Source organism: Nothobranchius furzeri, chromosome 3 (genome assembly GCF_043380555.1).
Source record: "Nothobranchius furzeri strain GRZ-AD chromosome 3, NfurGRZ-RIMD1, whole genome shotgun sequence".
In the NCBI taxonomy this organism is placed as follows: Eukaryota; Metazoa; Chordata; class Actinopteri; order Cyprinodontiformes; family Nothobranchiidae; genus Nothobranchius; species Nothobranchius furzeri.
This window is the reverse complement of record NC_091743.1, coordinates 50425928-50440394: the sequence shown is the minus strand read 5'-3', so window position 1 is coordinate 50440394 and position 14467 is coordinate 50425928. Positions and strand designations below refer to the sequence as shown.

General features: G+C 41.7%; 1 protein-coding gene across 3 annotated transcripts in view; it reads right to left on the bottom strand.

Annotated features, from left to right (window-relative positions):
- Positions 1–14467, bottom strand: part of LOC107385622 (zinc finger protein 385A) — a 46546-nt gene that overhangs the window by 5058 nt on the left and 27021 nt on the right. For all 3 annotated transcript variants that reach the window (XM_015959618.3, XM_070549287.1, XM_015959619.3), the window contains one exon: positions 10149–10259. In XM_015959618.3, coding sequence (XP_015815104.3) covers positions 10149–10259 — 111 coding nt within the window. The remainder of the gene's footprint in view (positions 1–10148; positions 10260–14467) is intronic.

The following is a 14467-nucleotide window of genomic DNA, read 5'->3' as shown; positions in this document are numbered from 1 at the left end:
CAGACAGAAGACTGAAATGAGCCGACATGAACGATCGCGTGTTTAATTTGTTTTTGAGGTGGTGACACCTGATTTGGCGGTGCTCAGGACGCAGATGTCTGGAGCGCATCAACAATTAGAGCTTTGCATGCGCAAACTGGTTAAGATTAGGATGGGGGTGAGGGGAAGGTAAAATTGCAAGAGGGAAAAGGTCACAGTTTGGTTAAATGTCCGTTTTACCGCCGGTGTCGACGCTCTGGCACAGCGCGTTGCCTCCGCCTCCCGAAGCAGGGGCTCATCACCTGCTGTCTTTTCCGAGGACTGCATCGTGTCAGTCATTATCAAGTGACAGCGACTAGTCGATGACAGGCATAAAAAGTCACTACAGAGCCGTGAAGTCGACTAGTCGACTAGTTCATACAACGCCTAACGCCCACATCACTGCAGATGCAGCATCAATCCGCCTGTCAATCTTGTGCTCCAGCTTTCCCTCACTTGTGAACAAGACCCGAAGATCCTTAAAGTCCTCCACTTGAGGCAGGACCTCATCCCTGACCCAGAGAAGGCATTCTACCCTTTTCCGACTCTGGACCATGGTCTCTCAGATTTAGTTTTCAAGGATTTTATTTCTATTATATTTGACCAATGACTAGTTGATTAAAGGTGCATTATGTAGAAATGAAGTGAAAATGACATCCTGTGGTAAATTTTGGTTACAGCAACCATTTTAAAACAACTCTGGAGCTTTTTGCCGGCATTCATCAAATTACAATTGTCGGTGCTGCAGCATTAGCTCGCAGGAGACACAGCGAACCCACCACTCACTGATGGTAAACAGTAGTTACGTCCCTCCTTCTTTGTTTTGAAGGGAGAAAAACTGACAATCCCCGCAGCCAGCTGGATATGAAACATGTTTCAGTATAACCTTTCCTCCAAAATGTCTGAAACATTAGATTCTTTTGGGATTTTCTCCCTGTAAAGTTTTCACTATATTATTACATACTTCACCTTTAACAGTGAACCAATTTTTAAAGAAAATGCTGTTTTAGATTGGAAGAGCAAGGGTTGAAACTCTTGATGAGGTAACCTTGATGATTAAAAGAAGCTGGAAAACATCTAAAACATGCAGGACGGTGACGCCAAAGGAACAGGGCTGTCACCAATGACCCTAAGGCACTTGTATAGCGCCTCTCAGAGTAAGGACTCCAAGCGCCTTACACTACAGTGTATCATTCATCCATTCACACACTGATGGTGATGAGCTACGATGTAGCCACAGCTACCCTGGGGGTGCACTGACAGAGGTGAGGCTGTCGAGCACTGGCGCCACCAGTCCCTCCGACCACCACCAGCAGGCAAGGTGGGTTAAGTGTCTTGTCCAAGGACACAACAGCAGAATTCTCTGTCCGGAGCCAGCATCGAACCTGCAACCTTCTGATTACTTGACAACCCGTTCAACTTGTTGAGCTACTGCTTCCCCTAAATGCCCCTGCCAGAGCAATGAGACCGATCGTTAAAAATTAGAAACAACAAGAGAACTCACAGCTGAGTTTACAAGAACAGTAATGGTACCGCCTCAAAAACAAGCCTGTACCCACTGGAGCAAAACTGGGTATTTTATTTCCTGAGAGTGAAGGCAGGAAACAGGTAATTAGAGTGGACAAGAAGCAGGTGAAAAACAATCACAAGAAATCATCTGAAAACTCTCCAACAGTATAAAACTTCCCAGAGGGTGGGGCAAACCGAGAACCAGCACCAGAACAGGTCAAACAGTAATCAGATCTGTTCGGATGTCTAGAAATCATACAGGTTATCATTTTGGTGAATATTGATTGCAGATGAGACAGAAAAGTGTTGGGCAATGATTAAACAGAAAAGGTGGAATGTATGAACCAAATCAACATGACATTAGGCGGGGTTTGCATGGTTTTCATGGATGTTTCAGACTTCAGAAGTAATCTTATCGAAAGGGAACTTTAAACAAAAACCTTCAGTAAACGCAGTATGTTCTGTCTCTTTACCGCTGTTCTGTTGGGCGTTTGTGGGTCCTGTCACTGTGTCACCAACTGAACTGAGTTTGCCGGTGCTGATGAAGCTGTCATTGAGGATTATCTTCTGCATTTTCTTGTCGTTCTTCACACCTGTAGTGATCGCCAAAGGAGTCTGCTGAGCTGATCATGATTATTGAGTGTTGGGATTATCTAAGATGGGTCCGACGACGATAGCTGACTGTAAGCTACTGAACAAATTTATGAATCCAAAGCTAAAGGCCATGAAATTTAAACATGTCTTGTTGTGGGGGTGCAAATTGTATCACATATTCTTGTAAAATTGCCTAATAAGACCTACTGGAAGATAGCAGCAAAAGAAGCCACTTTTCATAAATGAAGATTTGCTGCTGCTTGAAATTAAACAAAAACAAAATAGCAATACGTATGGTAGTGTTTATGTGACTCCCTCTCAGAAATCCAAAAGTTAACGGGCTCATTACTAAAGCAGATGTTAGCCATGATGCAGATAAATGGTTTCAGCTATCTTCACATATTAATGTGGTTTTTTAGGGAAGGTTCTTGTTATACGTGCATATTGATGCAGTGGTTGATGTGTTTTACCTTTGTGATAAATGTAACAATTTAAATTAGAATAAATAAATCTGAACCTGAACAACTTTCCATTAATTTTTTCTTAAATGGGAATTAAGGCCAAAAAAAATGCAATTAGCAATAATTCTAAAATGTAATCTGACTTCTGAAATTCCTATTAAGACCCTCAGTTGTCATGTCCGTGGTGAGCTGCCTGCCTGTAACCCTGTTTTCTCCTCTGAGCATTGTTTCACAGGTGGGCGTGTCTCAGAGCTTCCATCATCAAGGCCCAGGGGATTTAAGGAGCAGTGTGACACTTCACCACACTGGATGATTACTCTGTTTGGGTAGCGCTAGCCTCTAACCTGATTTTTGTATTTGTATCCTGTTCTAGTTAACCTGCCGCCTGAAATTCCTGAATGCCCTTCCCTGCTCTCCTCCAGGTTCCTCTTCATTTTTCCTCATCTCCAGAACAAACCCGGATCTCAGCATTCCAGACTCCACTGCTTCCTCCCCTGGGCGCCCGCTCCCAGCCGCTCACCTGCCATCATCCATTCCTGCTCCTACGCCTCTGGATAAATCAATTCCCTCACCTTCTGGATCTCCTCAGCTCACCCGGACCTGACCTAACCCTCCCTGTACATTTCACCACTACCAAGAAACAGTAAGCCCAGCCTCCAGATAAGTCCCCATTATTCCACCCTATATTCACTCTGTCTTCCTCCTCAGAATCTCCTCCTGGAATCCTGCTGCCAGTCCTGCGCTTCTTCGGTTCCTGTCCCTCCCTTAGCTCCTCATTTTATAATAAAAACCTTTTTTACTCACTTACCGGTTCTCTGTGAAGTGATTCTGCATGTCGTGGGTCAAACTGCCACCCACCATGACATCAGTTTGTGTTTATAGACCCACAGTGGGGTCCTGACACGTGTGTGTGTGTGTGTGTGTGTGTGTGTGTGTATACAAGCAGAAGCTACCCAGAGTTTTATGAAATCTTTGTCACATTTTAAGGACCCAAATAAAGCACGTCACTGGCACATGTTGTGGGAGCGCTGAGGGAATGGGAGGCCTGGGACATGTCCAAGATGCCTGTGTAAGCCAAGGTAATAACTGCAGCTGATACTTACCCATATAGCCCTCATCCTGATTGGTGATGACAGATAAGCAGATATAGCTCTGCCTGTGTAACACTACTCCTCTGGCTGCTGCTCCCTGCAGCCGTGCAATTAGCCAAAGAAATTAAGATCTGCAAATCGACACACGCATGACAGCAGGGAGCTCCGAAGGGAGAAATACTGAAATACTCATGTTTCCTCACTGAAATAGACTTTTTCGTGCAGTTTTATTCTCTTTTTCACCCTTGTGCAGCCTGGTATATTCCTCTGAGCTGTATTAGCTACTTTGAAAGGCGGCCACGTTACTTATATACACCTTCCAACAACAGGGCATTCAAATATCGGCAGGCACGCTCTTTTTGGCTCAACTTTTAAAATGTGCCCCACCAAAAATATAAAATAAAATAAAATTATATATGTATATATGTAGGGTCGCCTATCTCCAGCAGTCACCCTGGACAGGTCACCATTCCGTCAAAGGTCCACAGTAACATAACTTGATATGTTGTCTTTCACAGTATTTTTACTACAAATATTAAATTGGGTACTAAAGAATAATTATCCTATTGTAAAGAGCCTTGTAAAATGTAATCTTTTGTAAATTGCCCAACGATAAAAGATGCATTAGTGCAACAACACAGCCAGCCGTCTTGGAGTGCATAGCTGGCAAAGTCAGTTTGCAATAGCAAATGAGTTGAATGCTTGAACAGGGATGAAAATATGTGTGCTTTTCTCCATATTAACAATGATTGTCTTCATACATTTCTTTGTAATACAGCCCATTTCTGACAATCCTACATTTACTTTTGTAGCTGTATTCTAGAGAAATCTAAAATGTTGGCACTCCAGCTTGGTTTAAAGCAACTGCAAGAAAGCTTTTCTCCACATTTACACTTTTTTACAAGAACAGAATTTAATAAAACTCTAATTTCTCACTGATGATCATGTATATATATAACAAAATATAGATTGAGCTCAGCATAGTGTGCTAAATGAACTGTTGGAAGCTGTGACAGAGTCATGGAAAGTAGGATTTCAATGAATGAAGAAGTGGAAGGGGGATTTAGGAAGAAAATGAGAGCAAGTGCATGTTCCTAAAATCCCTTTTCTTCATAAGCAGGATTTCCTTTGATGTTTTATCTATAAAGCGACAAAAGGCACAGCAGAGGAGATGGAGCTGGTCGAGCAGCCAAAACTGCAGCACCAAAACAACAGAAAGAGGGGGTGGAAGGAAGGCTGAGAGAGAGGGAGAGATACAAGAGCAGAAACACAAAAACTGATGGGCAAAATTAACATGAAAACACAGGATGTGAGGAGAGAGGAGCCCTGAGAAGTGGAGGAGTGGAACGGGGGCTCATGCAGCATGAATGTGACGTCAGCCTTGCAGCAGAACTGAGCAGAACATTGGCAGGCTAATCTGTCCTCTGTGGCCTGCAATGAAGTGCACTGTTATAATTACAGCACGGGGTTTCAGCGAGAAGCCTCCCAGTGGTCACTATTAACCAATCAGCCTTTAATGTCTAATGATTTAAAGTTGTCCCGGTGAAAACTAAAGTGCTCCTGCCTTCAAACTGCAGCGAAGGCCAGACATCACGAGTAAGCTAAGAACTGTGCTGTAAGCAGAGCTTCCCTTCATTATTAAAGAATGTCCGCAGTGCTTTAAGCTCCCGCTCTCCTCAGGTTACCGTGGAAAGAGCTGCAGCAGAGCAGAAGGACTGCGAGGAGAAGAGTGTGGACAAACAGGTGCCCGGGTAAAAATCTTCTCACCACATAGCGGAGCAAAGAAACCCCCAGAAGGATTTGTTTTATACGTGAACTCTAAGTGAAGTCAGAGGTGTTAAGCATGGAGATGTGAGCATGCTACAGGAAGTAAGTATGCTGTAGATCACGTGAGAACATGAGCAGATATGATTAAGCGGCTCCTCCACAGAGCTGAGAGTCACACGTGTTTCAGATGTCCACTCCTGCCCTTTGCTGCATTTAGACAACAAATATTTAGCACTTAGTAACTAGAATGGGGTAATATTTTTAGCCAGGCTTGGATATATCAGGCTTTTGTTTGATTTCTTTTCATGTTAAGGTTAGGGGTTGCAGACGGACGTCATAAATACCCGACTTTTTCCACCCCTTAAAGGCCTGTCAGTTTCATTGCATTGCTTAGCTGTTCTACATTAAAACCTCACAAGTCTTTGAAGCAAAGAAACAGGAATAAGCTTCTGTTATTGCTTGTTGACAGGCGCCGAAGGATGTAGTTGTAAGAATGTGCAAAATATCTCATGAACCATTGGACGGATTTTAATGAAAATCTTGAAAATGAGTTGTCATTCATTTAGATCTTAATAACTTTTGGAGTCAACATCATTATACATACAAACAAAAATGTCTATAACTTAGTCAATTTTGATAGATTTAGACAAAATACGATGTGGTAATAGCTCATGGTGCTAAACGCTTCTTGCAATAAGATTAAACTAGAAATCTAAACCAAAGATATTTTGCTCTGCAGGTCAGTCTAGCAGTGCTCCATTGTAACCTCAGCAGGCCAGCCATTGACCATTTTTGTGTCTTGCCAATCATAAAGCTCTATGTTTGTTGAGCAGGCTTTGCACCAGAGCTGTGACATAGAAAAACTACAAAGATGGCGTCGACTCTGGAACAGGGTTCAACGGCTTTGGCCTCAACTTTGAACAATTCACATGAGTTGATAGAAGTACTGAAGTCCTTCGTTTTGAAAAACGATGTATTTGTTTCTTTTACTTCTTTGACGATGTACGGCGGACTGTCCCAGTGATACGTCACGTTGTTCATTGATCTGATTGGTCGTAGCGCTGTCCAATTGAACGCTGCGACAGTTTGAAAGACAACCACAAAGTCTGCCTCATGTATGCTCTGAGTATGAACAGTGGTCAGATTATATATTTACATTCATAAGAAGACCTACCAGGTTACGTATCTCCATCACAACAAAAGATCCCTGGCAGGAAAAGCAAGCTAGGAGTTGGATGCTTATGTCTGATGGCATGAAAGTGTTTAGATGTTGCAGTCACTTTAAAATCCACATTTTAGCAGTCTAAGTGTATTAAAACATTCTTCTGCTTCCCCACTCTCCTCACATCCCGTCAGTCATGTCAACCAGTGGTCTCGGAATACTAACATTAAAGAGCAAGTCACCCCCAAATCAACTTTTTTTTCTGATAAACTATATAAATGCGTGTCTAATCGTGCTGCAGACACGTGTAGTCAGTAGTTTTGTACTTTAGTGCATTTTAGTTACAATTTTAATTTTCTGCCTGAAACTGCCAGTGTTGTGCCGTCGTCAGGTAAAAACTCAGCACTGCATTAGAATTTAAATCTGCCATTGCTATTGGCTAAGAGGTACACTATGATGTTAGACGGTACATTATGATGTCACAATGTTGTGAGTGTGTGTATTTGCTTGTGGCTCCGCCCTCTTGGTCTGCTAGGCTACAGCATTTGTTGCATTTTTCAAACAGGAAGTGGGAGTGGAGTTAAACTCTGGTAGGGGGTGACTTGCTCTTTAAAAGTTATTTGCTTTTGAGCTTCACTAAACACTGCTGTCTCTTTAATGGGGATGCACATCATTCATCTGAAGTTTCATGACTTCAGACCTCTTTAATTTCAGCCTGGCTTGTGTTTGCAAAGGACTGCCAGTCATAGCAAAATCCCCAAAAACCACATCAACGCCAAGAGGACACGCTGTGCTTTATCCTCCTGCTTCACACACAACCCTCTGCACTCTAATCTCATGTAAGTGAGCCTGCTAAACAATCATGTTCTGGCTTATTAGGAACACCTGAGATACATTTTTCCAAGGCACTAAAACCTGACTAAATATTTTCATCAATAGTCTAAAAAGAATGTTTCTGTATTTTTCCAGAAGCTTGCATTTATTTACTTATTTCCTAAATTGACAGACTGAAACCTCCCCACGCAGCACCTCCTGGGAGGAATAAAATTCAGGCTACAGAAAAAAAAAGAGTTAGGTAAGCAGGGGTTTCTGCCTCCGTGCAGCAAAGGTAAAGTTGATGTGAGAAACAGTGAACTGATTTCTCACCTGCAGATAATTGATAGACTGAGTTAGGATTTCACACAAACAGAAAGTTGGTGCAATTTTGAAGTATTTAAAAAACTCAACTAAATATTATTAAATTACACGACTGTCCTCTTTAACCATCATCATTCCATAAAATCAGCCCCTCGGTGACAGACGGCTGTCAGAAATGAAAGTCTTGAAATAAATTTTTATTTTTGATAAATCTCCTGAAAAGGAAGAATAGTTCACCACTGATGTGCTGAAGACGAATGTCCTCTCTAAATGAAGATAGAAAACTAACATCATAAATCACTGTTTCGTAAGAATCAGCATGCAGATGCCTCAAAGCAAGCCCATATCATGATTCAGCCATTACTATGTTTGACAAATGAGTTTTGGTCTTGAGCTGGAACAAAGCTGGAATCTCATTTTTCCACAAAGAGATTTCATACACAACCGTTTACCTGCTCAGAATGTGACGTATTTGATGTTCTTTTAATTGAACAAATCCTAATACTAATGAATATCATCCCTTTTTCTTCTGGCACTCGAGGAGTACAGACGCTTCCCTCTTTCGCTCCCTTATCTTTTTTTCCCCCAAGGCTCTTTGTCCTGTCTGCCCACAGAGCACTTCTCTGCATTTCTTCTGAAAACAAAATTTTTTTTTTTTTTTTACCAACCATGGATTTGATAAACTGGTCATTCAATGCAATCGATAAGATTTTTTCAACAATGAGAACGGAGCAGGGGCCTCCCACATGTCCACGGGGGACACACCCGGTGGGATATATTTTGGATTCCTGGAAGGAGTGGAAGATCATATGCCTCTCCCAGCTGTCCACTGAGGACATCAAAGACGTGTGGATATTTGGTCTGATGATCACTGGATTTCTCCTAGGATATCTGGTTTTCTGGAAATTTGGGAAGACGGGAGCGATTGGAGGGTGACCCGCACCCACGAAAAGCACCATTTGTTGATGTTTGTGCTTATATGTTTGAGGAGGGTTTTTTTGCATAGCAAAGCTACGCCCTGTCGGGAGTAACTCTGGAATGCCTTTTATCCCTCCCCCAATTTATCCTCATGTAATCCCCTTTTCATCTAAATGAAATGAGCGCCGTTCATGGCTGCTCTCGTGGTCTGCCTGAATCTGTTTTGTCTACGTGTGTGTGTAACATTGGACAGGCTGTGCTGCAGAGTCAAATTCCTATGCTTCGGGTCGCTGGAGCACTGGCAATAAAGCTTTCTGATTCCGATTCTGATTCTGATTTATTAGAAAAACAAACTTGATGTCACAATCAATTTTTAGGCATTCTTTAATAACTAAATAAAGAATATTAGGAATACTATATATATATATATATATATATATATATATATATATATATATATATATATATATATATATATATATATATATATGGGGAAGTAGGTTCTGGATTCACACCTTTGCCAGCAGCAAATTTAGGAATAAATGCACATTTCAAGCTTCCATCCATCCATCCTTCCATCCATCCATCCATCCATCCATCCATCCATCCATTTTCATCCGCTTATCCGGAGTCGGGTCGTGGGGCAGTAGCCTAAGGTGAGAGGCACAGACTTCCCTCTCCCCAGCCACTTGGGCCAGCTCCTCCGGGGGAATCCCAGGGCGTTCCCTGGCCAGGTAAGAGACATAGTCCCTCTAACGTGTCCTGGGTCTACCTTTAGGCCTCCTCCCGGTTGGACGTGCCCGGAAAACCTCACCAGGGAGGCGTCCAGGAGGCATCCTGACCAGATGCCCGAGCCACCTCAACTGGCTCCTCTCAATGAGGAGGAGCAGCGGGTCTACTCCTAGCCCCTCCCGAATGACAGAGCTTCTCACCCTATCTCTAAGGGAGAGCCCAGCCACTGTGCGGAGAAAACTCATTTCGGCCCCTTGTATCCGCGATCTCGTTCTTTCGGTCACTACCCAAAGCTCATGACCATAGGTGAGGGTAGGAACATAGATCGACCGGTAAACTGAGAGCTTTGCCTTCTGTTTCAGCTCTCTCTTCACCACAACACACCGGTACAACGCCCGCATCACTGCAGATGCAGCACCAATCCGCCTATTGATCTCACACTCCAGTTTTCCCTCACTCGTGAACAAGACCCCAAGATACTTAAACTCCTCCACTTGGGGCAGGACCTCATCCCTGACCCGGAGAAGGCATTCTACCCTTTTCCGAATCAAGACCATGGTCTCAGATTTAGAGGAGCTGATTCTCATCCCAGCTATTTCATTTCAAGCTTGCAGTAATTAAATCAGTGGGTGGTGAATTAGTGATCCAGCTGTTTATTTATTTTAAATCTTAAGCATCACTCCATTTGTCATGCTCATTTAATGATAATTTATAAGTTGTGTGAATATGTTGAGCCGTTTCTCGTTAAAGCTTCTATACCTCGGAGTTGAAGCGAATTTGACAAACGTTGCAGGAGATTATCGGCCTCTTTGTCTTCAAGATAGGTGGGCCGAAGGTGTGCGTCATCACAGCCTTCTGGATGGGGTCCATCTGAGGAGAGACAAGCCAGAGTTCACATCAAAGATTCAGCAACACAAAGAGGAACTCAGACGAAGCTGCTCATCCCACCTGCAGGGCACAGAAAGGTTTGGCTAACTACTTGTGGATGAGAAAGAAAAGTTCAGGTGAATGACAGCGGGAGTCGCTGCTGAAGCTGGGAGAAAGAAAAAGGTAAACCGGAGGGGGAGTGGCGATCTGATGTGGAGAGGGAGGCGTGTATTTTCACAGCAGTGGCTATAGCCTCCTTTTATCCAAGAACTTTATAAAAAAAAATAAAAAAACATTTTTTTTTACATCTCACCAGTGTTTTATGGTCAACAAGTCATACTTTTCTTATTTAGGATTTCAAATAAAAGTTTGAGCGTTAAATTAGGACAGATTTGAGTGTTTGAATCACTATAATAGAATAAAGAAGTTAACATGACAGGAACATATTTAATATCTAATAATTACAGCTGCGGACATCTGATATTCATTTTATATGAATTTGCATTAAATAAGTGCAAATAGTTCATATTGCACATAATCATTTTGGTTTCCATTCCATGTTATGTTGTTGATTTCACCAGTCAAACACAGATTAATGAGCCTAACCTATAACCACATGCATCATCTAGACCCAGTGATTGGTTTTTTCCTCATACGTTTAGCTATAATGATTTTTATGATGTTTTAAAATACCTTATTAACTTCCAGCCCCAAAAGGCTCCGCCTCTGGCTAGCATGGCAGCTCCTGTAAACGGGATGTGCACCTTCTCTCTTCATCAACAGAAGAAGGCAGATCTTTTGCTGATTTCCCCAGCTCCTTTTATCATTTCATTATCTGCTTGTCTCCTTGTGTTTGGCTCTTTGCAGACCAGATGGATATCTTTCTGGTGTGACTCTTGATTTAAAACAACTCTTTTGGAATTCTGTGGGCTTTTTGACCTGATACAAAAACAGGGCTGAGTGGTTCCTTCAGGAAATCCTAATGTTTAATAAGTTGCTAAATAACACTGGTTACTCCACAGCACGTAGCTCACCGGTCAGCTGTAATTGGTGCTAATGTAAAAAGTCTGAAACAGTTCTGAAGTAAGGAAAATTGAACCATAATATGCGAGCATAAAGCTACATTTTCTTCTGTTTCCTAATCGCTCCCGCAGCCCTGCGTGGTAATTCCTCCCATCTTGCTTCTCTGTATCTCTTTGCAGCATTTCTCTGACCACCTGCTCTCATCAGGATGCATCTGTCCCTACTGTTACAACCTCATTAGCTTATTACTCTACTTTCTGTCTCCTCTTTCACTCCCTGCTACCTCGCACACTAGATCTTTTGTTTGCATTGGCACCATGTATCTACCTAGTCTGCATTCTTTCGACATATCTGTCTGTTCTGATCTTTTTCCTCTAGAAAAATGCTTGTTGGGTGGAGAATACAGTGCTGCACAAACCCCAAATGATAAACCATTACCAGTTTCTGCACAAACCTAATCCCTGAACAGTTCTTTGCTTTGAAGCGAAGTGACAATCCCCTCATACTTCTTGGACTGTGTAAGCGTGTTTATTATTGCTACAGCTGGTGGTCACTCTCCACCACAGAAGGATGACACTGTTGTGCAGCTGTTGCTGGTGTATACAAAAGTACAAGGATAAAAAACAAACAATCCAAGCTTCTTTCAGGGATTTTCCTCCAAAAGTGATCTGCACTGATGTTGGAGCTGGTTCCTAACTGGTTTTATAAAAAAAAAAAAACCACCAGCAAAGAAGTCATTTATTTTTCCACTGCCACAGAGCCACAATAAAGCCGTGTCGTACAGTGATTTAAAACATCTCTTGACCATTGCTTGATCTTCTCTATTCTGATTTTTATTGAGGATCATAGTTTGGAGACGGCTAGTGCATGTTTATTTTAGTTTTCCTAACAAATGTCTTAAAGGAGACATATTATGCAAAACTCATCTTTTGTATCATTTTGAGCTGCTGTGTGGGTCCCTACTGTCAGACTCTCCAAACGGGGGAAAAAACACATCTTTCTAATTTCTGTCAGTGCTTGGTTTAAAGTGCCTAAAACAGGCTGTTTCAAAAAGTCTCTGAATACAAATTTTCAGTGTGATGTAGATCTGTGTGTCTTTTTCTGACCCTAGCATTTCCCTGTCTATTTTCTTTCAGTGGGGAAATAGGGGTAGACGATTATAATGTTTTTTCAGTGAACCTGCTCTCTAAACCAATTCTTCCTCTATGACAAAGCTTTATTAATCATTCATATCTCAGAAACCCATCTGTGCTCTGAAAAGTGGTATACATATCTATACAAAATGACAATGACAAAGAGAAATATGTACACAACTAATCACATTAACACATTTTGTCCCCTAACAGAAATATACGTCTGTAAATAAATATAAATAATCCTAATTGTTGGATAATTAGTGTAATCTCAGACTGTTGACCTGGGTCACTTGGGTCTCAGAAGTGTTAATTTTGTTGACTAAATATTTTAATTAATTTATTTTTTGTTTCATGATGAATGAACCTTCACGGCCTAAAACAAAACAAAAACATACACACCAATGAAGACAAAATTACGACAAATTTTGACCAACATTTTCATTGACAAATAATAGACGACAACAAAAACTGACAGAAATGAAAATCCAATCAGAAAATGGAAAAGATGGGAGACATGAAAGAATAGACAATCAGCAAAAGGAATAGGCAGGACTAGACAAGAAAAGAACCCATCTGAGTCCGGAGCCGGTCGCTGTTTGAACAAGCTACTGCTAATCAGACATCATATGTTTATTCAGTTCAATTCAGTTCAATTCAATTCAATTCAATTCAATTCAATTCAATTCAAAGATACTTTATTAATTCCAGAGGGAAATTAGAGTTTCAGTACACACAATTCTGAGATCAGACATACATACATAGGCATAGACACGTGACAAGAATTGGTGGTCATTCGCAACGCGACCCGAGTCACGCTACCTTAATAGAGATCAGAAGGTTTATATGAGGATTGAGTCAGGTGGAGGACAAAAAGGCACTTCAGAATTACCCTCCACAGGGAGGGCAAAAACACCTCAGACAGAAATGCAACAGACTTCAGACATTACACAACATAAGTGGGGAGGTAGGGTTGGGACTCTCCTCACATCAGTGCATGCAGCCGCGATAAGCAGCGCTCGCCACCTCCATTTGGACGGGGAAGGGGAGGGGGGGGGGGGTGTCGTTGGGTTTAGAGAGCACAGTGACTCCTGGAACGATTCAACGGCCTTCACCGGTTGCAGTCCCCCCCAGGATGGGATAGGGAGACAGAGTTGCCATGGCGAAGGCAGCATTCCACATTTCTTCTGAGGGGAAGTATTCATTTCAGCCTCAAAGGCTCAAGGGCACCAGGTTCAGATAAGAACTTGTTTTGGGGACAGACAGAGATAATTTCCTCTCTGTCATAAAGTTCCGTTGGTCCTCAACTCCTCTAAATCCAATAATGGCGTAATTAATCCATCCCAATCCATGCGGTCCCGTCAACTCGCTCCTTGATCGAATCCACCTTCTGTGCCAGAGTCTGAATCTCAAAGTTCCAAGCTCATCTAGACAATTATATGAGTTTGTGCGCTTAAATTGCAGTGTAATCCATCCCTGAGCTCCAGGATTGAGCCAATATTCCTCGACAGCTAGTTAATTTTCTGGTAAGCCAGGTAACCGCTCAGGCCAAAAAACTGGATGTGCCGGTTAAAGTTCTGTCTAAAGGGAGAAGATGTTCGTCGCTGGAAGGTAAATCAGTAGATGTGACAATCTGAAAAGTACTGGCTTGCTGAGTATTGTTATACATACATACGTTTAACCCTCTGATGCATGAATTATGAAATCTTCAACCATGATTTTTTAAACAATTTTTTTCATTCATCTTTAGGTGTGAATGAAACAAATTTCAACAAATATTTTTTGTAACATTTTGTTAATTTACAAATACTTTATTACATGTCCATCTCAGTGGACAACGTGCATTCTGAACATGAAATATGTTGGCTTGACTTACTGAAGTCCAAATGGAGGCGCTCACATGCAATAAAGTCGTCAACAGCTGTGCTTAATAGCAAAAATAAAGAAATAACAATTTTGAGTACCTGTCCACTGTAGTGACCATTATGCATCAAAGGGATATATATATATATATATATATATATATATATATATATATATATATATATATATATA